This window comes from Tachypleus tridentatus, chromosome 10 (genome assembly GCF_004210375.1).
Source record: "Tachypleus tridentatus isolate NWPU-2018 chromosome 10, ASM421037v1, whole genome shotgun sequence".
Lineage (NCBI taxonomy): Eukaryota > Metazoa > Arthropoda > Merostomata > Xiphosura > Limulidae > Tachypleus > Tachypleus tridentatus.
In genome coordinates, this window is record NC_134834.1 from 93,473,747 (window position 1) to 93,501,313 (window position 27,567).

The 27,567-nt window shown below is 31.2% G+C and overlaps 1 protein-coding gene across 1 annotated transcript in view; it reads left to right on the forward strand.

Moving 5' to 3' along the window:
* Positions 1-27,567, forward strand: part of LOC143228403 (uncharacterized) — a 143,896-nt gene that overhangs the window by 60,337 nt on the left and 55,992 nt on the right. Inside the window, 12 exon segments of the mRNA XM_076459669.1 lie at positions 66-173; positions 5,209-5,253; positions 5,255-5,373; positions 7,051-7,145; positions 8,538-8,627; positions 9,397-9,484; positions 11,528-11,740; positions 12,852-12,981; positions 13,736-13,848; positions 18,109-18,259; positions 25,371-25,956; positions 26,108-26,380. Of these exon segments, the coding sequence (XP_076315784.1) occupies positions 106-173; positions 5,209-5,253; positions 5,255-5,373; positions 7,051-7,145; positions 8,538-8,627; positions 9,397-9,484; positions 11,528-11,740; positions 12,852-12,981; positions 13,736-13,848; positions 18,109-18,259; positions 25,371-25,956; positions 26,108-26,380 (1,971 nt within the window). The 5' untranslated portion in view covers positions 66-105.

Consider the following 27,567-nt stretch of genomic DNA (forward strand, 5'->3'; position numbering starts at 1 on the left):
TAAATATTAAAAAAATGTTTAGCTTCTTGCTTATGGTTTCTATAAAGTTTTTTTTCTGTTAACAGGGCTAGGTTTTGTGGTGAATGTGCCCATCTGTAGCCTAACATGAGCCTTGTGTCTAATGATGGAAAAACAAAGAGTAGTACCACAGACAATATACCAGAACTAAATCTGTAAGTAGTACATCATTTGTAAGGCTATGACACATAAAGACTTGTTAAAGAAAAGTTAGGGAAAAATAAATCATTGTTCTCTAGATATTTAAATTAAATTCGTGTCCTGTTTTGTTTTTTTTTTGTTACATTTTCACAATTGAAGATGTAATTTAGTGTGTGCACACCTTCTGTTTAGGAGCTGTTTTTTGTTTTTTTATATAAATGGTCAGAGATTCTAGCATTTTAAGATGAAATCCTTCCAGTTGAATAAAATAACTACAAGGGAAAACCTACAACACCAATAGTATTACCAGCCATTGCTCAAACAAATGTGATGTTATGCTTACCACAGTTCATTTCATGCCATTCTCCATTCCCAGGAAGAATTTTACTTTAGAATGTTACAATCTCTTGTTATTAAACTAAAAAACAAACAAACTGTGCCTAACCAGAGATGAATATACTGCCACTACATCCTTCCTTGTGAAAAATGTATGAAAAAAAACAAACATATTTAAATAAGTTGAAATTGCACTACACTACAAAGAAATGGAATAATAGAATAAGTCCTATCATACTTTGGTCATGGTCATTTATAATCCTCCATATAGTAACGTATTTTAGATCTGAGCAGTTTAACTTCTAATAGACTACTTATAAGTCTTTTAAAAAATTACTTTTAAAAATATTACACTTTTCAGGGGAACTCCTCAAAGAATTATTACAGACATATTATCTGAATATTCTCCAATATATTATCCTGTAATGTTGTGCATGTATAGTTTAAACATTTTTACATCTTAATTGTATCTTTTTGATGATTTAATACAATGTAAATATTTTAATTTTTTAAAGACCCATTTTTTAATTTTGAGCAGTCTTGTAATTAAAATTTTAAATATGTGAATCAGCAAGTTTCCCCTTCTATTTTATTTTGGCAAGAATTTTTCGCCTGATGTATTGTGTGTTGATTATTAAATCCTTTATATACACACGTGTGTATGTATAAAGTCTTGCACTATAAACCAATATACAAGAGCATGCAAGTTCTATGGTATAACCAAGACATGAGGAAATAATTTCATCTATTTTTCAGGACAGTAGCAAGTGACCAAAAGATTAGGGGAGAAAATACCATAAAAATAGGTTGAATGGCCAGCCAAAGCTAGGAGAAAGAAGTAATGACCATTCACCCAGTAATTATAATAGAGGGAAAAGTGTATGAAAAAAATTTCCTTAAAGACTTTAACAGCCTATGTTTTTAATAAGGACTCCGGTGTGACATAGAATTCAAAAGTAACAGTGTAGCTTTGTAGCTATTCAGTAATTCAAATAATTATGCAAACACACAAATGATAGTCAATGTTCATTCTTGAATGCATGCAAAAGCTACACACCTATCTGAGATGTACTACACATCCAAAACAAAAGACCCTTTCAAATTAGTCAGATGGTAACAATTTTTTGTGGAAGACTTAGGCTTACTATCTTAACAGTACCATGACCAAGTGTAAGGCAAGAGTGGAAGCACCAACAGCCAGTAACAAATTAAAGTGTTGTTCAGTTTTTAAGCTTTAATGGCTTTTGGTAATTATGAAAATTGAAACGGTTTATGGACAGCAAAATTTGTACTGAGAGGAGTTTATAGTCTACCCTGTGCAAAGAAAAACTAGAGGGAACATTTGTGATAGGCTTAAATCTAGAGTGACAAACTATACTGGTAACTTGAAGGTTGAATTTATTAGTGATACAAAGCATTATTACGGAAAAGTGAAAAGTTGTACTATGTACTAGTCTTTTGCATGTGAGTTGCAAGATTGTAGCATATTGTGCCACATGTCCAGTAATACTCCATACAGTTTGAATTTATCAGTTTCTACATATGCTCTTAAACCATCAGAAGTATTCATATTAATCTCTATGCAAGCCAAGCTTAGGTTATGAGGATGTTGTCAGCCTCTTTAGTATCAAAATATGTCCCAATAGTTGAATTATGCTTGGATCCATTATTTTTGATATAAATAACAAAAGTTATAAAAATACTGAAAAATTCATAGCTATATTCTACACACTCAACAACACGTTTATGAGGACAAGCCATCACCATCCTTTTTTGGCACATGCTTAATCTCTGGAAGAAACACTGAAGTATTTGGAGGTAACCATTCACCATAACATTAACATCATGTTAATTAAAGCTACCAAAGCCATTAACTTATTAAATGCTGTAACAGGAAATAGAACTGAGAATTATAACCTACTAATGCTCACCAAAGTCTTATCCATTTAATTCTGGATTATACACTACATTTGTTCAGTGTGACTGTAAGATGTCTAGATAAGATTGAAAGCATACAAAACACTCATTTAAGACTGGTAACATACTGTGTTTTGGGTAGCTCCATAAAAACGGCTCTTATTTCTCACAGGTCTCAGCTGTATTGCAGAACAGTAACAGTATTTGGAAGTTAGATTTTATGACTCGGGCTTTGCAGTGTAAGTGGCATATAGGCTTGCACCATTTTCATTTGGGCCATTCTAGTTCCACAATGATCTCATATACATCATCTAAGCATAGGATTGTCTAAAAGATGCATTAGGAGACAGTAATGGATGGACAGGTGCTGTACAGTCACTACTGAGATAATTCATAACCACTTTAATTCAGTTTTCCCCATGTAAAATAAACATCCAGTGTCACTAGGATCTGTAAACATTGGACTAGTCAGAAAATGTAAGTTGATCAGAGGGCTAAGCATGAAAAGCCTGTCATTGGTTGTTCAAAGACCATGATGGGCAATAACCTTTTGTCATAGCTACAAATAGTGTCTACATCAAAACCAAAGATAGTGAGAAAGGTGGTTGAATATTCATTGTCTCATGGAGCAACAACATTCTGTATAAGGCTAGAAAAACATTCAAACAGCAAAAAGTTGAAGTTGGAAGCCATAAAGCAGTCTCTCTTCTGGAATTGCTAAAAGCAGTGAATTCTAATAGACAGTGCCACTGATCTAATATTTTTGACTGACTTGCAGACAGTACTGAATAAAGGTCAGAGTAATTGGTCTCCATATGGGTGGCAGAAAGCAAGGAAGCAGCGTGGTAAGACCATCATCTTGATGTATGTTCCAGATTATGAAGGATAAACCTCTTGCATGATTTTTTCTTTATTAATTATAGCACAACTCTACTGATTGAATATTGACTTCCTTTACGCCATCAAGGTAAAATCCTAACTAAGGAATGTCTTCTTGAATTTAGAGAGCATGAAATTGCTGGAAAATAAAGTAATATATGGAATAATTAGAAAAAAACAAAGGATCTAGAATTAGTAATATAGTGCACTGCCAAAAGGTCACTGGTACAGTCACTATAGGAACTCTCTTCTAACTCCTGTAAAGCAATCAGTTCTCACATGAGGGGCCAGTGTTTGGTAGTGTGACATATAGAATTATTGTTTTACTGGTAGATGAGTCCCTGTTCAATGAATTATGTTTCTGAGGAAATGGCATGATGGATAAGAATCTGTCATCATCAGGATGCCATCAGAATTGCACACATCACTGATGCCATTGGATGTAATATGGCCTTAGCTGATCACCCACCATGCTTCACTATTAAATGTACAGTGACTGTAATACATATCTCCTTTCTGCCATTAAACAAAGTATTATTGACTGTTGCCAAAGAATTTGGAGACCTCTTTATGCTAATATGTGTGTATCTTATTGTGCTTGAGGTAGCACCCAGAAGAATGTGTTCAAGTAGGTCATTGGTAAGATCTGTGCTTAAATTTCATTCATTTCATAAGAAACACACTCTAAGATATTTAACACTGCTTTTGGAGAGTTTTGTTGTATATCTTAACAACTTCAGTTAATAACAATATCACTTTCATGTACCCTTTTCAGAACTTTGGGTACAGTTTCTACTAAAACATGGAGTCATGTCACAATATCTTGTTTGGAGTATACCTGATGAACGAAAACTTCTACATGTTTGAAATGTGGTATTTCACTACTGAGAGCCATGGCTGGAATTATGCTACTGCTGGTGAACGTAGTATAATTGCATGTAATTGTATAGGTTTTGTATTGGTATTGTACTTTCTGATTGGCTGAGTGACAACCAATCGCACAGTGTAGTCATCAATACAATAAAGGGGTGGTATTCTCACAATACTTGCTATTTACATCCTTTTAACTCATCATTTCCTGGATATTTTCATTAATGTGCTTATACATATGCATGTCTTGAAATCACAGAACAATATTAAAGTTTGATATTTTTGCTCTTGTATACTTAGCTCTGTTAAAACAAATTTTTATAACAAAAAATGTGACCAGCTAACTGTCCTTTCAAAATGACTTATACAGCTTCATAAAAATAACTCAAAAGTTAAATAATCAAGTAGAAATAATTTGCTACCCATGATTTTTCTAGCAAATTTACATTTTAAAATGTTTTATGAAAACTCATTGAAGTTTATTTAAAAAATGGAAAATTGAAACTTAAAATTGAAAGATGGTCCAATGTGTGCCTGAAAGAATGATCATTAGATCAAGCCATAAAAAGTTACCTCAAAGAGTTGCATCATCATTTAATCTAAATTTGTTAACTCTCATCTGTTTTGAAAGAAAAACTGATAGCTTCTGTCCAGTTTATTATTCACTTCAAAATATATCTAACTTTACAGTATGCTTTGTTGCATTTAAAATGGCTACTCTTAAGAATTAAAACTTAGGATTAACTGAGTAGCAGTAAATAATCCATTGGTAATTTCTGATACTTTATTTTTTAAGGCTTTAATATTTTAGTTGATTACTTAGTTATGTTAAAGTTTTGTTAATCTACTATCATGTATTTGTACAGTTTTTCCAGATTACTGTACTTAAAACTTGATACCACATATTCAAAATTCTGACATTGGATTTCTAGCAGCTTTTATGCACGCATCTCGGACATTTCTATAGTAAAAAAAAAAGCATTTGAAACATTTTCTCAGAGTTTGTTGGAATGAAGACCAAATATAGTTTTTTTCTTAAATTTGCAGTAACAAGTGCCTTAATGACCGAAGTGACCAATCTCAAAGGGGCATATGAGGAGCTAGTAGAACTCATCTCTGTTAGTCTAGCTGACATGAGTTCCTTGACTGTCAAGCCAGAGAAGTGTGCCATAATTCAAGAAACTGTCAGCCAGATCCATAGAATCCAACAAGGTAATTGAACTCAAATGAAACAGGACAAAAAAAAAAAACGTGATCAAAAGATGTTTTGACTTATTCCTAAAACTAAATACCTATATAGTTGCAAAATCACAAAAACACGGATATTTACACTACATTGCTTTAACTAAACTGAGATCTGTTAACATTAACCATTTTGATTCCAAGCAAAATAAGAAAGAAGGGTCATGGACAGCAATAACATTATGTACACAAATTTTGTTTCTGGATAGTATGTGTTATTTTGTAACTGCTTATGTTGTAAAAGTACAGAAAATGGCCATTATTCCCTTCAAACTTTTCTTTTCTGACCTGGATAATGAAATTTAGAAATTAACTTATTTTCTATGTAAAATGGGCAAATTTGCACATTTTCATTTACCTAAGGTCTGAATAAAACAACATATGAATCAAAATTTATATGTATTTATACTAACGTTATTCAAAATGAACAAAATGTTTAGAAATGAGTAGTTTTTCGAGATTTGCAACTGTAATGTAAATCACTTTCATGTATCAGTCCCCAAATATAGTCTCCCATCATGTTTTCATTACATGCTCCTTGGTAGCAGTGTTCAAAGTCCAGTATATCTTGGTGGAAGCACTTGCCTTGCTCCTCTGAGTGTGCTCCCATGTTCTTGAATTTGTCAAGATGAGCATCAAGGATATGGACTTTTATGGACATCCTGCAGCCCATTTTGCAGTAATTCTTCACCAGAGCCTCAACCAGTTCCACATAATTTTCGGTCTTGTGATTGCCCAAGAAGCTCCAAACCACTGTGACAAAGCTGCTCCAAGCTTTTTTCCTTCCTACTGAGCTTTTTGGGGTATTCTGTGCATTCCAGGATCTTCTTTATTTGTGGTCCAACAAGGACACCAACTTTGACTTTTGCCTCAGACAGCTTAGGGAAGTAATCGAAGGTACTTGAAGGCTAAAGACTCCTTATCAAGAGCTGTGACAAATTGTTTCATAAGACCCAATTTTACGTGCAATGGTGGGAACAATACCTTCTGGAGGTTCACTAGTAGCTCACACTTGACATTGTGCCTCCCCACAGAGAACTTGGTCCATTGTGGTCAGTGCTTCCTGTTGTAGTGTGCTGCAGTGTCCCTGCTGTCCCAAAGGCAAAGATAACAGGGAAACTTGGTAAAGCCTCCTTGGATGGGTCTATGTGTTCACTTTGGCAGCTAGAACTAAACTGAAGTGGTAAGTGGTGAGCCCCTGTAAATATATTACTATAGAAAGTTTTAGTAAATTCTAAAAGGTTCATGAAATTTCTCATAAGTTCTACAACATTCTAGAAAGTTCTTGAAAATTCTTGTAAGTTCAAGAAAATTCTCCATCAGCTACTCAGCATTGAATCTACCTGGAATGTTCTGGAAAATGGGTAAATTTGAAAATTTCATTACCCAGGTCACAAAAGCAAAGTTTGAAGAGAAAAATAGGTCTTTTCCATTTACTTCAGGCATAGTTTTCTTGCTCTTGGGCAGAAAGTGTAAAAATTTTGTTACATAGTGTAATTAATTTTCTTTTATTTCTCAATGTTATCATTTGTTTAAATCAGTCTTTATCTAAAGATACCTTCCTAGTAATTTATTCACAACATAAGTATGAAGTATTAAAGTTTATTTAAAGAAATGTCTGTTGTAACAGTTTAACTTTTTTCGTAGCTATAGGTGAAAGTTGTGAACTACAAGAGAGTGAAGTTTCTTCAAGTAATTCCAGCATTCTGAACACAGAAATTCTTGGCCCTTTATTATTGGAAGTGAGTGATGCAGGGTTTGGCTGTTGTGATGGTATCTGTAGCTTTGTTCCTAATGGGAATTTTGTGCCCATTTTATATCTTTCACTTAATTTATGAGTGTAGGAAGCCCTTATGTACTACTCTGAAAATAGTTCTTGATTGTTCTGGGTTTTCTTGGTGAAACCTGAGTTATAAAAATTATTTAACATCACGTGAGTTAAATGTTCTCAAGTTTTATTACTTGAATAGTATTAGATGGTTGTTCACTCAGAAAATACATAATTTATATTCACATTTCCATAAAGAAAAGTGACTCTGTAAGTTTGCAATTTTTAATATCAGTTTTTTTATTCACAGAATGTAAATGTTGTAATTAAATAACTGTGTTCGAAGATTGTGGTTTTTCAGCCAGTGGAAGGTGTAAACAATCATCCAGTAATAACAGTTATCACTTCATGTGTAAATGGTGAATATGAATTTTCTCCAGTGGCAAAGCATTCAACATAATCTTAGTGACCTTTTTTTAAGCTTGTGTGTGCATCAGAAAAAGAAGAATTTTGCTCTAATGCCAACAGATATTTGTTGGCATGAGCAAGTACTTGAATATGTGTTTTTTCCCTATCCGTACAATACTTTTTCTTGGATAGACTCCATTCCAGTTTCGAAACTGATTTTACATTCTAAATTATGATTTTACTCTTAAAATTAGGTCACTGGGTTGCTTTTGTTGTTGTTTTTTTTTTACGGTTAGTTTTCTTTTGATAGTTTAAAAGTACTTCTTCAATTATAATTTTAATTCAAACTTTTATTTTATATTCTAGATACAAATCCAAGGTTTCTTTCTATAAATACATTACACTGTAATTTAGTGATATGTTTTGTTTTTAGTATTTAAAAATAATGGTTATCTATGTGTGAGTTTATGTAGTCTTGGTTTTGAGAATGTAGATATAAGCCAAGGCTATATTTTGAAGTACTCTTAATATATTCTGTTTTCTTTAATTATAGTTTGGTTTTTTAAGGGGGGAGGGTATCTATGTATAATCTTGGTATACAGTATTTAGATTTCCTAAGAGTCAAGCTATTGAAAAATCAGTTGTATTTTTTGTAATTTGACTGATGTTTTTAATTAAAAATGTTATACCAGTACTTTATTTCAGTTTTGGAAGATTTCAGGTTTGTTTCATTCAGGTGCAGCATTTATGTAATTTAAAATAATTCCTGCAAAATAATAATACTAGGACTATTTCTTGAATTTTTTTTTTTTTTATAGATTATTGATATTTTCTTGGGTAAATCAATTTTAACATGTCATGCTTTTAGTTTTTCAGTACGTTATCTGTTAATATGTCTTGTATATTTAATTATTTGCTTTTATATTTTTATTTTTAACTTAATATTTTATCATTTCAGGCCTTAGATGGTTTTATTATTCTTGTCAACACCGACGGAAAGATAGAGGTGGTATCAGAAAACATAAGCTATTTCCTTAAGTACACCAAGGTATGTACAGACTTTTGAGCTAGAAAAAAACATTGACAAAATTCAGTTTAGATTTTGTTTTAGTCACACTTTCAAAGCCACAGTAATGGTGATTTGTGTATTAGCAAATGTTTTGTTATTCAAGCATGTGACTAATTTTATAATCCCAAGAAAAGTTTACTTTTTGTTTAACAACTTTTTAAAGAGAATATTTTTCAAATTAACTTCATAAAAGATAAATATTACATAAAAGATAGATATTACATAAAAATAGATATTACATAAAAGATAGATATTACATATAGATAGATATTACATAAAAGATAGATATTACATAAAAATAGATATTTCATTAAAGATAAATATTACATAAAAGATAGATATTACATGAAAATAGATATTTCATTAAAGATAAATATTACATAAAAGATAGATATTACATGAAAATGGATATTACATAAAAGATAGATATTACATAAAAATAGATATTACATAAAAGATATATATTACATAAAAGATAGATATTACATAAAAGATAAATATTACAGTGTCAATTTAATACTCATTGTTCAGGATTTTTACTTTTTAAAGTAAATCATAGAAAATGTTATCACTAATTAATGTTCCATGTTCATTTAAAAACAAACATGCTCAGGTAAATTTTATCTCGTATATAAATCTTTAACCAAGCTTAGGAAACAACAACAAAGTATATTAATAACATTTAATAATTGTTTTTTGCATTTGGTCTGAATAGAAAAATCCGTTGTTTTTTGTTTTGCTTTTAAAGGATGACCTTCTGGGGAAAAGTATTTACAACATAATTCATGTGGGAGATCATGCAAGGTTCAGCAGTAACTTGTTACCAATGTCAATAGGTAAGAGGTAGAAAGGTAATGGTTATCTGTGATATCTTTGCACAAGACCAGTTAACAAGCTCACACTACAGCTTAATCAATCTGTGCTACATTTGTAACTGGGAGTGTTTTTCTTTATTTTATTACCTTTAGACAAAATAAAACTGTTTGAAAGATGTTTTTCTTTGGTGTTCAAAATGATAAACAAAAAAACAAAACACTTTTAACTTTAAGTATTTGAAAATATAATTATACTACATCACAAACAAAAATCTCAGTTGGGACTCAAACCTCATTTAGGTTATTGATGTGGTCTGTATTTATTATTAAGATTTAAATGACTGTAATTACTACTTTTTCCATATTCAGGGTTCACCGTTTATAATTTATTTTCAGGTACATTGTGCTACTATAGTAAGAGTAAAAAACAAAAAAACAACAATGCTGGTTTGTGTATTTTTTTACTCTTATTTTGAAATTATTCTTATATTTTCCTTAGTGTAATTTACTGTAACACTAAAAAATACATTAATTGCAGTCTTGTAACATAATCATTGGTCAGCTATCGGATAAATGTTTATGCTATAACAATACTTGTAGAATGTGCTTTTACTTGTTACATGGGTAACAGTTACAAGAAATGCGCTTTAAGTTTCAGTTTCTTTTTTTTTTACCCTAGATATTTTGCTAAAGAAAGAAAGGTGTTGGTAGTTTTAAGATTTAATTTATTAAATTGTAAGAGATCATATACTAAAGACTCTATGATACTCTTTAAGTTATAGGTATTATGTTGTTTCAAATGAGGAATTCAACTAAATTACACCAGAAAGGAGGTCTCAAATCTATACTGGCACTATTTGTATATAAAACTTAATGTAAGTCAGTCAAGTTGGCCAGTACTACTGTTGTTTAGAGAAAGTTTGAAATTAATGGTTTTATTATTATTGGAAAACAACCAGTTAATTTTCCAAACTATAAGGATTTGTAATTATTGAAGATAGTTCTTTGCAAATCTGGCAGGTCATATCACTGCAGATAAAATTACATGAAATTTATAATGTTAGATATAATAATCTGCTTTTCAGATGGTTAGAAAAAAATTGTTTGAACAGCTATTAGATTTTTAAAATTGTAGAAACAATTGTAATTGTTGTATATATTACATTATCTATAAAACTTTGTATGTCCTTACTTTATTCTGAATATCATTGTGAAACTTTTTTTCAGCACAAAATTATACAGTAGGCTGTCTTTGTGAGAAATGAAGCCCCAGATTTTTGCATAGTATTATCAAACAGAGGTTCACAAAATAGCCCTGAAAGTCCACGTGTTTCTCTATGTATGTCTTTATTTCTGAAGTGATTTTAAAGAATACTAAACATAATTGTGTGAAACTCCTTGCTACTTTCTTAATTTTGATGTTTTTTTGGAATTAATTTGCACTTATTATTCTTATATTATTAAACGAAGTGGAAACCTTCGTGTACATGGTGGACAGTTGGTCACAAGTTCATGGCATCCTGGAAGTTAAAATAATGTGTTTCATGCATTTGATCAGTAAAATACTGTAGAATGCTGGATTTAATAATTACCTTAGCAATGACCTAGATGAGTCACATGCTATAGTGTGATTTGTTTTCTTTTGTGTGCTACCATAGTTGTAATAAGTTAAAAATAGGCTGCTTCAATACATCTAACATCATATAATTTTCTAGCAATAGTATTGTAACAAACATACACTGTAGCCCAAAGTGTACCAAACTGAAACATCATGAAATACATACTAAGCCCATACATCAAAACAGAATGCATTGGAATTAAATATTTTTTATTCTTTCAATTCATACCAAAATACATCTTAAAAAGCAATATTACATACACATCATTCATGCAAATTATGCAGAAAGGATGTTGAGATGTCAGGCAGCATATGATGCTTGTCATTGGAAGCAAACCCAATGTGTAAAAGAACAGGAAACCCCCTCCTGCTGAAGGTAAACTTAATAAAATACCTAAACTGTCTTTTTTTTTCTTTAGGCTTATATTATTGCCTGGTTTCTGCAGGTAATGGGTTTGGCTGGACCTCAGATCCTGGCTCAGGTACAAGTAAAAGTCGAACTTTTAATTGTCGTTTCCTGGTAAAACCTCCTGAGGATCCAGGAGAGAGTATGGAGGAAAAACAGACCAGAGTATCCCAGTACGAAAACATGCAGATCTCTACTGTTCTTTTACCTCATCTGACAGAGCGCTCAGACAGTCCAGAATCAGAAACTTCAGGTAGGTTCAGGTTATTCATATTTCTAACTTGTGATTAAGCATAGGTTTCTGTAACCACACCCCTATATTGGGTCATTATAATAAGTTATTATCCTGACTTGCAATTAATTTTACATTAATAATATCTATATGTCTGCTATTATGTGATCAAAATGGCATTACCAATAGAAATTTCATTTACACATTTTGGAAATTTGTTTGTAGTAATGTCAAAGTGTTTGTTTCTGTGAATTTTATATAGTCCAGTAAAAATAAATGATAATGTGTTTTTTTTAATCTCTTAGATATCTATGATAAGATGATTTTATTATTTTTGTGTGATACAACATTGTTCCTAAGTTTTTGACTTTTTGAAATACTTGAAAACGAAAATGAATTTATATGGGATATCTAGAAAGATAAATTGTAAATAGAAAGTATTGAGAATTCTTAACATAACTCTTCCATTTGCTCACCCCTGCCACTCATTTTTTTACCTGTATAAAAGTCTTAACACTATTTAATATCCAATTCATTTAAGTTTGTTCTAAAGAACTTTTATAATTTTGTTAAAAAAAAACAATGTTTGTGTTTGTACACTACACTTGTCATAAAATCTTTAAAATTTATTTCATTGTTTTACTTTGTATCTCAGTTCCTATTTTTAAAAATGTTGGAACTTTGTAAATTTAGAAATCTTTGTATCTTATGTGCTACCTTGTTTAATATATCTTGCTGAAGACAGAATATGGATATTCCAAATGTTCAAGTAATAAGTGCCTTTTTCTGTCTCACAAGTGTTAGATGTCTATTGCCATACTTTGTTTTCATTACTAAACCTTAATCTGATTTGCTGGTGAATAAGAATGGCAAAGTCTGTCACTTCCCGTTAGGAGGTCAGACATAAATGTTGTCAACAGAAAATGTCTTATACACATTACAAAAATAGCAATAAAGAAGTATATGAGTGATACATTAGTGTGTTTGTTTGTTTGTTTTTTATTGTTTTTTTTCAGGTTATTGTATGTTTAATATGAGCATACAGATTTTAGAGCATTAAACTTTCATACATACACAAATAATAAAAAAAAATTCCACTAAAAGTATTATATTGTTATGCATTTTCCTGCAGAAGTTCAAAACTTGTTGTTTTGTGTGGCCCGTCGTATCCCTCCAAGTGAACGAAATCAGTGCTTATCTGGTATCGAACAGTTTACAACAAGGTTAGATGTAACAGGCAAAATTTTGGCCATTGATACAAGGTAAATGTATTTGTTTTAACCTTCAGTTGATGTTCTGTACAAGTAGAAACCACTCTTCTTATATATCCTACATATTGTGTTGTTGAGATTGATGTGGAGTTCTAATATGCATCTTTTTCAGAAATATAAATAAAACTTAACAAACAAAATTCATTAAATTATACTTTTATTCTGTTGTTTACTTCTTAGTGTATCACTGATTTTTCTGTTAAACTTACTTTGTAAATCATAGCTAAGAGATTTTTTGAAAGTTGGTTATTTGGCTTTGTAGTATTTTTTTGCATTTAAATTTTTTTATGCCTAAAAGATGGCCTAGTGCACTTTCTTCATTTAAGTCTTGAATCACAACACCAAACATTCATTCTTTCAGCTATGGAGAAATTATAATATGGTCAGTTCTAATATTCATTTGTAAAGATTAGCACAAGTGTTGGCAGTAGTTCGTATTGACTAGCTACTTTCACTCCAGGCTATCACTTCTAAATTAGGAACAGATGTGCAGATAACCCTGGAGTTTTTTTGCATGAAATTTAAAACAAACAAACAAAGCCTAAAAAATAAATAGATTTCCCAAGTTTTTTAATATCTCAAAGATAGAAATTTCACAAAGTAGCTGAAGGAAACAAGTTAACAGGAAAACAAGGAAAATATTATTTTTTTATTTATTTTGTTGAAAAATGCAAACTGGCCTATAGTTAGCTGGTTGAAACATTTTACATGCATACAGTTTCGATAATTTAATGTTTCTGTGTAGTGGTGTGTCCTCAACATACAGCCAGTATCTTAACAAGGACCTGGTTGAAAGAACTGTCCAGGAACTGTGCCACTCAAGTGATCTTCATAAGTTGAAACATCATCTTAATGAAAGTAAGTTTTAAACATTAATTCATCTAGTTATTGGAACTCACCCAAAATAATTTTCTTACTCCTTCTTATGTAAATGAGATGTGTTGAGCTCTTTGTTGTTTTTTTTTTACCTGAATATCTTCTGTATTTTTCATTTCCTACTGATGACATTATAAGACTTCTTTCTTCATTGATTTTCCAGAATTTTTCTTTTTTGATTGATTATTAAATTGATTATTGATTATTAAATACCTCGTTTGGATTGGTCTATTTTTAAACTCTCCATTTCATGTTTTTGGCTTTCATCTTTTTCTAATTCTTTCTGTTCCAGGAATCTGTTTCATCAGTCTCATTGGAAGTGACTATTAGAAATGTACGGCTTTGTGGGTATCCGTTTCTTTTACTATTATTGGCCTTATTTTCTTCCTACAGCCATTTTTCATTTTTCTATCTTGGTTTCTCTACTCACTTCTCTTCCTATTTCCTTTTGTCATCCTTCTAGTCCTGTCTGAGGTCTTTCTCTTCTGACATGCAGTTGGCCATAGTTGATGTGTTAGACATCTTTCTCACATCACTCGTGCTTGTCCTTCATAGGTATTCTATGCTATAACTATCATATTTGCCTCTTTTCATTTTTTGGTCTTTCCTTCAACGTAATGTTGGTCTCTTTTGTTTTTACTGGTCTTGTGAGGGTCTTCATTTGCCATATTCATATCTCAGAACTGGGTTTTCTTTAGTTAGATGATTGAGTTCTGTTGGTCCACTTGCAGATGGTTTCCTCTTCTTATTTCCTTGTTCTTTTATTGGAGGCTACTCGGCTAAGGGGGGAAGGATGATTGAGATCTATCTACTTTCTCATGCCCACTCAAAATTTTGCTACTTCTAGGAATTTTCTTCATCTCTTGTCTCAGCTGAGTTAAGCCTTCTTCTCTAACTCTGAAACATTTCAGACGTTATTTTCTCTTTCAAAAATAATCATAACACATGTATTGCATTCTCAAAATTGAGAATGTTTAAAATGCATATTTTTTATCTTTCAATTTTATTAAATTGTTTTTTATTTAGTTGGCTTAATTTTGCCCATCCTTTTCTCTAACAAACATTTCTTTGATCCTGAAAATTATGTCAAAGGAATTCTTTAATCTTAGCAAAATGTTCACTTGACATAAAGTTGTTTTTTTTTAACTTCATTGTCATTAAAATTATTTGGCTAGTAAGTTGTGGTAGTTTTCTTAGTTGTTTAAAATTGTTGAAAACAAAAAAATTTGAATTCCAAAAACTTTCATAAAATAAAAGATCTAAATAATTAAGGCATTAATATATATAAAAAGAGAAGGATAAAACCTCAGTTTTTGTTATTTGATTTTTCATGCTATAAGCATGTTCTAATTAATCATTATGCCAAATATATATCTGTATAATATATATCTATTACTTTTAATTTATGTAAAGTTTAATTTTGTAAGTTTAATATATGTTACTTTTAATTTATGCTAAGTTTAATTTTGTTTGTTTTATATCTATTACTTTTAATTTATGTTAAGTTTAATTTTGTTTGTTTTATATCTGTTACTTTTAATTTATGCTAAGTTTAATTTTGTTTGTTTTATATCTATTACTGTTAATTTATGCTAAGTTTAATTTTGTTTGTTTTATATCTATTACTTTTAATTTATGTTAGATATAAAACAAACAAAATTAAACTTATTACTTTTAATTGATGTTAAGTTTAATTTTGTTAGTTTCATATCTGTTACTTTTAATTTATGCTAAGTTTAATTTTGTTTGTTTTATATCTATTACTTTTAATTTATGTGAAGTTTAATTTTGTTTGTTTTATATCTATTTTTAATTTATGCTAAGTTTAATTTTGTTTGTTTTATATCTATTTTTAATTTATGCTAAGTTTAATTTTGTTAGTTTTATATCTGTTACTTTTAATTTATGCTATGTTTAATTTTGTTTGTTTTATATCTGTTACTTTTAATTTATGTTAAGTTTAATTTTGTTTGTTTTATATCTATTACTTTTAATTTATGTTAAGTTTAATTTTGTAAGTTTTATATCTGTTACTTTTAATTTATGCTAAGTTTAATTTTGTTTGTTTTATATCTATTACTTTTAATTTATGCTAAGTTTAATTTTGTTTGTTTTATATCTATTACTGTTAATTTATGCTAAGTTTAATTTTGTTTCTTTTATATCTATTACTTTTAATTTATGTTAGATATAAAACAAACAAAATTAAACTTATTACTTTAATTGATGTTAAGTTTAATTTTGTTAGTTTCATATCTGTTACTTTTAATTTATGTTAAGTTTAATTTTGTTTGTTTTATATCTATTTTTATTTATGCTAAGTTTAATTTTGTTTGTTTTATATCTATTACTTTTAGTTCTTTCATGAAATCTGACATTTCACTGATGTATCATTGACTCTAATTTTAATAGGAAAAGACATCAAGAAAAATATCGTATTTTTCTACCAACTGTGCTTATCATTTCTTGTTTGCTCAATCCAGAAAATTTAGCTTGGGTTATTCTTTATATCAAGTTTCTTTTCATGCCTTCAAACATGAAGTAATAATTAAACTTATTACTTTTAATTGATGTTAAGTTTAATTTTGTTAGTTTCATATCTGTTACTTTTAATTTATGTTAAGTTTAATTTTGTTTGTTTTATATCTATTTTTAATTTATGCTAAGTTTACTTTTGTTTGTTTTATATCTATTACTTTTAATTTATGTTAAGTTTAATTTTGTTTGTTTTATAGCTATTACTTTTAATTTATGTTAAGTTTAATTTTGTTTGTTTTATATCTGTTACTTTTAATTTATGTAAAGTTTAATTTTGTTTGTTTTATATCTGTTACTTTTAATTTATGCTAAGTTTAATTTTGTTTGTTTTATATCTATTACTTTTAATTTATGTTAAGTTTAATTTTGTTTGTTTTATATCTATTACTTTTAATTTATGTTAAGTTTAATTTTGTTAGTTTTATATCTGTTACTTTTAATTTATGCTATGTTTAATTTTGTTTGTTTTATATCTATTACTTTTAATTTATGTTAAGTTTAATTTTGTTTGTTTTATAGCTATTACTTTTAATTTATGTTAAGTTTAATTTTGTTTGTTTTATATCTGTTACTTTTAATTTATGTAAAGTTTAATTTTGTTTGTTTTATATCTGTTACTTTTAATTTATGCTAAGTTTAATTTTGTTTGTTTTATATCTATTACTTTTAATTTATGTTAAGTTTAATTTTGTTTGTTTTATATCTATTACTTTTAATTTATGTAAAGTTTAATTTTGTTTGTTTTATATCTGTTACTTTTAATTTATGCTATGTTTAATTTTGTTTGTTTTATATCTATTACTTTTAATTTATGTTAAGTTTAATTTTGTTTGTTTTATATCTATTTTTAATTTATGCTAAGTTTAATTTTGTTTGTTTTATATCTATTACTTTTAATTTATGTTAAGTTTAATTTTGTTTGTTTTATATCTGTTACTTTTAATTTATGCTAAGTTTAATTTTGTTTGTTTTATATCTATTACTTTTAATTTATGTTAAGTTTAATTTTGTTTGTTTTATATCTATTACTTTTAATTTATGTTAAGTTTAATTTTGTTAGTTTTATATCTGTTACTTTTAATTTATGCTATGTTTAATTTTGTTTGTTTTATATCTATTTTTATTTATGCTAAGTTTAATTTTGTTTGTTTTATATCTATTACTTTTAGTTCTTTCATGAAATCTGACATTTCACTGATGTATCATTGACTCTAATTTTAATAGGAAAAGACATCAAGAAAAATATCGTATTTTTCTACCAACTGTGCTTATCATTTCTTGTTTGCTCAATCCAGAAAATTTAGCTTGGGTTATTCTTTATATCAAGTTTCTTTTCATGCCTTCAGCTATTATTTATTTTTGTAAAAGGCTTATCTTCATTTGAATTATTATCTCCATTAATGATTTAAACACAATTAGGAATTTCAAGAGGAATTAGTACAATCAATGCTCATGTTGAAATTTTTATAATAACAAAACCTTAAACCTTTAGTTTGTAAGGTCTTTGATTCTTTGAAACAGTGAATGTTATTCTTTTCTGTTCATATACCTTTGTATTTCAAGCTAGTTAAGATCCCAGCCAGGTACTGAAAAGTTATTAACCATGCACTAAAAACTGAAATGCAAAATGTATGACTTCATTGATTGTGAAAACAATTAATATTCATTACAATACATACATATATATTTTCTTAAACAATTTAGCCCTTCAGGTAGGCAGCAACACCAGTGGCATTTACCGACTAAGAATTGCTCACGAAAAATACATTCACGTTCAAACCAAAAGTAAAAGAGTCCTCTGTAACCCTTTAACGAGTGAACAGGAATTTATTATGGCAACACACTCAATTATCAGGTAAGTTAGATACTGAGTAAATCATTGTTGAATCTAATTATCAGGAAAATTTTGTAGAGTGTAGGAAGATAGTTTATTTAGTTTTTAGAAACTTACTGTTGTTAGATTTAATAAGAATGAAGCTTTCCCCGAATTATTAAGTTAATAATAATATAAAACGTAGGTTTATTACTGCATGTTAGAAGCATGCTAAACTTGAAGTTCTTATCAAATAAACTTATCAAAGATTTCAAAGAGAAATAGTGATATAGAAAGTGATGTTAGAGCAATGGTCTTAAGGCATTTCTTTCCATTCCACCTTTGACACGGTATTAATTGATTGAGGTCAGAAGTTGTTTCTTTTTAAAATTTGGAATAAAAGCAACTTTGTGACATGATTTTCTTAATTAAGAATTTTGTATTATCTTGAAGGAACTAACTTTGTAAATTGAGCTTTCATAAAATTCGGGACAGCTTTAATCCATAAATTTATTCTCATTTATTTTATAAAATCTAATGTGAAACAAGATCTACAATTGGAATGCTGGTTTGAAATTACACGTTGTTATCATTACAGCAGCATGTTTCTTGTTTTGAGTGTTATTTAGCATAATAATGGATGTTTTTCTATTAGAATGAGTATATTAAATGTATTAATTTAAAAGTGTATAGAGTCATGCGACTTTTCACTCGTTACTTTTCAAATGGATACCTCTATTTTGTATATAAAACATCCCTGTACATATTTTATATATGTGCATAGTATTGAACTACAAAAACAAACTTAAAAAACAAATCCATTATAGATTGAGATACTTTAGAATATCAATTAAAAAAGCTACTAATTAAGTGTAAAGTATGAATTACAAAAATAAAAAAAAACATAATACAAATCACTGAAATAACTCCTATCTAAATAATGATATAATCTAACAGAGTTTACTTCATGAAATAACTGAAGCCTTAAAACAATTATTTTTAGAGCCCATTATGACTGTTACATTTCAAGAAAACAACTCATTTGAAGATTGCATGAAACATTCCTCCTCTTTTTGTCCTCAGCATATTTTTTACAATTGAAAAAAAAAACAAACCTTCGACTGCATCAAGTGATGGAATAGCTGTATTTAATGAAATGGAATCTGATTATAAACCTGTGCCTGAAAATATGTTACTGTGAATAGATTTACAAGAGATTTTAGTATAAAAACACTAACTACTTGAACACTTTTATGTCCAGTACTTTTTCCCCAATTTTTGCAGACATTTGAAATAATCGTCTTCATTTCCTGTCTTGACTAGGAGATTCTATACTGGATTTTGCTGTGTGCTCTTCTCTTTGTGGTCATTTTTTATTCAAACTTATTTTTTCAAAATACCTGAAAGCCATGAGAGCTCAAAGCTAGGATGGAAATGTGCCAAAAGATTATAATTGTCAATGTTGAACACTTGTTAAACCTAGTTTCTATGTTTTGAATTGATACTTCAATCAGGGTTTTGCACTTATTTATTCTCCAAATTATTCAATTTGGCTAACAATGCAAAATGCATATTTTTTCTTTCTATGTTCATTGGCCTTAAAATTTTGGCCATCAGTGTACATAGGCAAATTTGCATAACTTTAAAACGTGCTACTAACTTGATAGCCTTGAAGAAATTGCTGCAGTTATCTGTTGGAGTTAACTCATTTTGTGATGAAAAATACATTTGGAAACTGATGGACTATTATTTTATTTCAGAGCCCGTTAAGGAGTTACTGTACACTGGATAATCTAAGATTTGCTGGAAAATAAGCATATGGAGAGCAGCACTGAATGAGAATAGTGAATCTTGTGAACAGAGGTAAGTACCATATTGAAATATACAATGTTGAGGAGCATTGATATTTTATTAGATTATCTGTTTGTTCGTAGTTTAAACACAAAGCTACACTGTTCAAAAAATTAACTGTAGCAAATGAATAGTGTAGCTTTGTGTTTAACCTACAAACAAACAGACAATCTAATAAAGTATCAATACTCCTCAACATTGTATACTCCAATACGGTACATACCTCTGTTTACAAGATTAACTATTCTCATTGAGTGTTGCCTTCTGTATGCAAACGTTTTCTTTACACATGCCACAAGCCTTGCTTTCTCCCCTTGTTGGAATAATACATTTCAACATATTTCTCATGCTAATCATCATGTATCATCTATTAACCAATAGTAGCATACTATGCTCACCTGACCTATGTGACTCCCTCTACACTATTCTACCAAATATTCACTTTTTGTTTGGCAGTATTCAAGTTCAGACATGCTTTTTGATTTATGTATTCATACATGTTAGACTTTGTTTTCCTCTCAAAGTGGTTTATTTTAAATTCCTGTTGATTTGTTCAACCAACAAATGTTTCTAATCTATCAGTTAATTCAAGCTCCTTTATATCTGCAGTCGAGTTTTGAGGAACTTTTCTATGCAATGTATTTTGGAGTTAACCTTACCACTTCAGGGTTACACCAGCAACTAATGTTTTTTTATGGGACTCAAGTGTGGACATCCTGATGATGGATTTACCTGCTGTTGTGTTCTGGAAGGTTGCATGTATCAGGGTACAACCTTTCTCTTTTAGATGTTACCTTGGCTTCTACTGCAATTACTGAGCCTTCATTGACTGATGAGGTTTTCTTCACCTTCTTCCACCTTTTGAGTTTGCCAGTCATTCCCATTTTCAATGTGGGGACTCCCCAAGGCCTAATTTGATCTTATGTTAGTGTTCTTTATTTCTGACACTTACTTCTTTTTCACCCTATCTTCATTTATTACAGGCACTATTTTCCCACCATTTGTTTTCTACTGATATTTGGATTATTACTGTTCTGTTAATCTCATATTTATTTGGGGAGATTCTTGTCATGGCCCTGTGGCCTTCTAATCAGCTCACTTGTTCTTACAATTGGTTGGGATATACCAGAAGGGGGTGGGTGGACCCCTAATCTAATGTTTTTTTTCCATTTAACCTTCTCTTATATCTTTCTTCCTTACATCAGTTCTCAGAGAATCACTACAGCTATTGTGAGGAATTTTTCCCAGTACCCTTCACTTTTTCTTATCTACTTTAGCCTGTATTTTTTTCTCAAATTTGGTTCTGCATATATGGTTTCTTTGTTGTTGGTGCCTTTTCAGTAGGGAACCATTTTTGACCTGGGTCATTTTTCCTATCATACATTTCAGGCCTTTACATCTTTCTCCTTTTTGGGGGCTTCACATCATTGATCCAGTCCCTGAGAATATTGCTATGTGGGTGATATCCTGCTAGCAGTCTACCATTATAACTTTTTTAGTCCATTTGTCTCAGCCAAGATCTCACATATCTTCTATTCTATTCCCTTCTTTCTGCCAACTTTGGGCCCATCATAGCCAGGTGATTAAGGTACTCAACTTGTAATCTAAGGGTCACAGGTTTGAATCACCATCACACCAAACATGCTCACCCTTTCAGCTGTAGGGGCATTATAACGTGGTGGTCAATCTCACTATTCTTTGGTAAAAGAGTAGCCCAAGAGTTGGAGGTGGGTGGTGATGACTAGATGCCCTTCCTCTAGTCTTACACTGCTAAATTAGGGAAGGCTAGCACAGGTAGTCCTCAAGTAGCTTTGCGCAAAATTCAAACAAAACCAATCATTATACATAACTAGACCATCTTTGCCAACTTTACCTTTTCCACTTCTTCTATTCCATCTCTTCTTACTTTGTTTCCCTGTTGTAGGGACTTATTGGGTTAGATTCCATTAATTTTACTGTATTTCTTCTTCTTGTGTACATTGTATTTGTTGAGTTATCCTTTTTTGCCTGGATATCTTCTGTGGCTTTAATTTCTTCCTGATTACCTGAACTGACATTATATGATATCTGTCTTCATTATCTTTTTAGGTTTTTCTTCTTTCTTGACATTGCCATTTATTCCATACCTCATTTGGATTGGTTTACCCCTAAACTTTTCATTCCTAGTTCTTGGCCTTTATTTTTCCCATTTTTTTCTCCACCAGAAATCTCCTTCATGAACCTTATTGTCAGTTACCCATCTCTTTTACTGTTATTGTTCTCATTTTATCTTGACAGCCAATTTGTGTTTCTTCTCTTTGTCTTTCTCCTCACTTTTCTTCCTATTTCTTTTGTTGGCTATAGTCGATGTGTTAGACACGTTTCTACACACCACTCTTGCTTGTCTTTAATAGTTATTCTACATTCTAATTATCATACTTATGTCTCCTCATTCTTTGGTCTTTCCTTCAATTTAATGTTGGTCCTTTTTGGCATTGTGAGGGCCTTCATTTGCCAAATTCTTGGTCCAGGACTGACATTTCTTTTCTTAGATGATTGAGTTCTCTTGGCCCACTTTCATATGGTTTTCTTTTCTTGTTCCTACCTTCTTTTACTGGAGGCTACTTAGCTATGGGGAGAGGGAGAACTTAACCCGAGATCTAAGTACTTTTTTATACCTACTAAATATTTGCTACTTCTAGGAGTTTTCTTCAACTCTTTTTTATCTGAGTTTAGCCCTTTTCTATTCGTCTGCAAACAATAACATTTTTGGTCACCTTGTTTGTCACTTCTTATTTTTTCCCGTGAGAAGTTCTTTTGCTTTTAGGAATTGTCATGGTGACTGAACCATCTCTATACTACTTTTGGTTTTCTCTTACTGCTTCTCAAACCAGATCTCTCTCCCTCTTCTTCACCAATGCTTCCTCCTGTGATTAAGGATTGTCTCTGGACAAAGGCAGAACTTCTGACATTTGGATGTGGGATAAGTTTTCACTCCACGTCAAGGATTCCTGTTCTTACTTATCAATCACTTTATTGTATTCCATTTATTCAACTCCATGGTTGCTTCATAGATCAATAATGTGAGAGGCACAATTTCTGAGACCTTTCCTCATGAGCATCAAACATACATTTCTGGGCTTATTCACATCAGGTTTGACTTATTGTCTGTCATTTGTCGAAAGTTTAAAACTATGCTTATCATTCACTTCCTACCTGTATTCCTCCATCATATTTTCCCTCTGTCTTGCTTCACTTTCATATATCCCTTTTTCTTAAAGAATATTTTCTGTACATATTCCAGTGTGGACTTGCCCATTCGTTGTTGTTGCACTATGTTTATTTGTCATTGAAAGTGGTGGGTCTTTCATCATTGACCAACACACCATTCTTTTATACTTGGTCATACTGTGTAACACATTTCTCACTTTTTTCTTCTTTTAATCAAACTGTTCATTCACTCTCTGCCTTGTTTATGGCCTTTCTTCTTTCATGGTTCCAGTGTATTTCCTTCCCTGTACATTCTATCTGTTTTGCTTCTTTTTTTCTCTGACCCCTCACCTGACTTTCATGCCTAAATGAGACCTAAATAGGGATTTGCACACTCCCTCACATGCCCTGTTTGAGCTCTAGGTGTTTTTGCTTTTGTTGCATCTTTCTCTCCAGTCTTACTTCATCTTTATCATCTGCTATTATCAGTTTCATTTTCTTTCTTTAGATGCTTCTCACACCTTTTCCATTATACATATATACTTCTCTCCTCAGATTGATTTCTTCATATTATTCACCACTTTTCTCATTCACTTGCATCCCGCCTCCACTGAGTGTGAAACATTTCCTCCATATGTGAGTTACTCTCCATACATGCATCTCTCATTATTCACACCATCTGCACTTTTGTCTGCTGATGGATTTCAGCTTCCACTGGTTGCCATTCATCAGTGCCTCTGCCATCTTTGAGAATAATACACACAACTTCCTTAACAGGAGTCCTTTTTGATTAAATAGGATCCCACAAACTACCTAGTGTTGCCTTGTAGGTGTTCTTAACCAAATTTTGCATTGAGCCAACATACAGAAAACACTCATACCATCTGCTCTTGATCTACCAGTACCCATTGCAAGATGGGATATTCTATAAGACCATTTGAGGTATTACCCTGGTACACATATTTACTCAGTTGTCTGATCCAAACCAAACCTATTCCATGGACTGTCGTGGAAGAAGCCAGCACCAGGGAAATATTCTGCTCTCTTCTTTTGTTTGTGCTTTCTTGCTTTTTTTGAAATATCTTTATGGCAGGAAATTTGATGAGAATCTGGGTACTTTATTTGGTCTTCCTAACTCAAATTTTCTTCCCCTTCATCAGTGGATCATGGAAGACTTTTGCCACTTACCAATTCGTAAGTGCTAGAATAGTGGACCAAGGAAACTCCTTACTGGTTTAGCTTGGCACAATACAATGGGAAGCGATGTGGCATTGGCACTCTCAGAGTAATGTGAGCCACAGTACTAAACTGTAACTCACACCATTTGTGCCCTCCTCCTGCAATCAGTCTCTTTAGTTGAGAACAGGTGAGCACATAACGTACATCAAACGTGATCCTCATCTAATCGTCTTTCTTCTGCAGCTTGTGTCTCTTCAGTAACTGATGTACTTTCCTCCTCAAGCCAGCATCTGTATAGTGGAGTAAAGGCAAGCACACATATTGTGTAACTAATGGGTTCATCAACTGCTTGTGTGAAAGTGCTCAGATGGTCATGTTATCATTTCATCCATTCTGGTGATAATGTGGAGTTCACTTGCCTCTTTCCTCCACATTCTGGGCAGAAAGTATTCCGTGGTCAAGACAAAATGTGGTCTACCATGGGTGTGCCTTTACCATCAGGTGTCATGCTCAGTGAGCTTTTCTTTATCTGCCTTCTAAATGGAGCTTATCTAGGTACACTGGCTCCTCCACCAATTTATGGTGGGATTCTAGCTAATCTGTGTGTAGAGTGAGCTATCATCTTAAAAGTTAACAACTTCTTAATCTGAAAATGTATTTCCAATACATATTCATTTCCTCACACATTCCAAACCATTCTTCCTACTTCCAATGCACATTTTTGTCTTGTCTTGTTAAAAATTGAAGTTATCACAAGTGCAAGTATATGTAGGAAGATACCTGATCAGTATGTGGAGGAAGTGTCTATTGAAAATACATTTTCATGTTAACATTTGTGTCAGTATTGTCATCATGTAACACTTGTGTGTTAATATTGTGTTTTAGTAAATTTACTAGCACATTTTTATTTGTTTGTTATTCTTTTGTTATTTAGTAGAGATCCTGACTTGACAGATGCTAATCAAAATAATGGTAGTTCTTCAGCCAGTGGAGGTTCTTTATCTAGCAGTGTAGGTACCAGCATCCTTACTTCCAGTGCCACAGCAGTCACTACTGTTAATAGCTCTTGTTCCAGTTCCCTCTATTCTAGCCTTACATCATTGCCTTCGGCACATCATGACTTCAGCCTGGATGACCTCGGCCTTGACCTTTTTCCATCACCAAGCTGGAAACTGACTACAGAAAACAGTAGGGAAGGGCTTCCTACAAACAGCACTGTATCCAATCTTTCCCCAGCCACTAGTGCCAGTGGTGGAAGTAACAGTAGGATGACTTTGGGCTCAATTCAGCAGGTCCAGTTGTCTAACAGTGCCTTCACAACTGAAATGTCACCCAGATCAAGATCTCCAACCCCTCAGTTGACCTCTTCAGGAAGCACTGGTGTTGGTCGAGCAGCTACACTTAGTTCATTCTCATTTAGTTCTCTTCAGTGCCCACCTTCAAATGGAAGAGCAACTCCTGTGACAATGGGACTGAAAAAATGGAAAATGAAACTTGTGTCATATCAGATGTTAATCCTGGTAATAGAAATATCTCTCTGATAGGTTTATCAGATCATAAAATGTCACTTGGAACCAATCCAAAGCTTAGGAACTTATTGACTCAGAGCACTGAGAGAACAGACTCTTCTTCTGGAAATTCTCCATTTTCAAAATATTCAATGTTTCTCAGAGTAATCTAGCTACAAGTCCTGAAAATGGATTAGAAATGAGAGAAATGTCTGTTGCAACCGGTGATGACAATTCCAATGGTTCATCAAGAAATGTAATATTACGGGAACTTCTAAACCAAGATGAAGATGCTATGTCAGAACTTTCTGGTAAATCTCGCTTTCCTAGTGGAAGTGGTAAAAGTGGAATGTCTTTAGATATGGACAGTTTCAGAAGCGATACAAATATAGAAGCCTCTAAGAGGCCTGTCAACAATAACAATATGCTTAGAAAGGTGAGCTGTCTTGATTAAGCATTATAGTCATTTTAATTCTTAAATTAAGGCTCAGTTTCATATATCAAATGTGTCAGTATGATTATTGTGATTGCGGGTATAAACTTTCTTAAAGCAATTGCCTTAGGTTTATTGCCTGAGGATAAAGTGAAAGATAAACCAAATCTATTTACTATTTTGGAAGAATTACTTAATCAGTTAAAAAAAAGAACATTAACCCCTTCAAACCCTAAAAGATTTTTTTGTGAAAATATCAAGTTTTATATTATTACAAGTCTGAGTGAGAAGTGATTTTTATATTATGATTAAAATGTATTCTTTTTCCTAAAATCTCAGATATTACTTTTGTAATTTTTAAAATTTCTAAGTACATTTTAGATGTTTGTTCTCCATAAAATTTTATATTTTTCTGTTATTTTCTTTATCCTAACTGTGCAGGGTCAATTTGACCAACCTCATAACCACCAGAAAAAGCAGGAAATAAACACTAATTATGCTTTTTTCATTCTAGAATGACTACAAATTATAATGCAAAAACACGAATGTTTAGTCTGAATCGCTTAAGTCTCATAACATTATATCTGTTTATATTATTTTTATTATATTGACCTTCCAGTCATGCCTGGTTAAAATTATAGAAGTTGCATTGATGAAGCAGTGCACGCACCCGCTCTATTTACAACAACCTTTGTACTTGTTTGCTGCTTATCACAGGTTGCTAATCCTGTTTAATTTTGGCACATAGAGGATGTGAAACAAAATGCAGTTTTTTAGGTTTTTTTATATACATTTGAAATAACCAAAACATCATAAATAACTATACTGAAACCACAGAATTCCACTATAATTTATTAAGCTTAATAACTAAGCTGTATTTAGGTTTTAAAAAAGTATGTCATTTTTATCAAACCTAAAGATACAACATACTTGCATGAAACCTTGACTTGAAAGAATAAAGTGACTTTTCTAGAACTTCTAAATGGCTGAGAAAGCCACTAGGGGACATTCCAAGCATTTGATTGGTTATTCATATGTCATATATTGAAGTTAGTGTATATAAGGGACCATTTATAAAATGGAAAGAGGTGAAAGAGGCCACTGTGTTTGATTCACTACATAAGCCATATCTCGCAGATGAAACAGATATGGGGCTCTTATTATGTATTTGATCCACGAACCATTAAGAA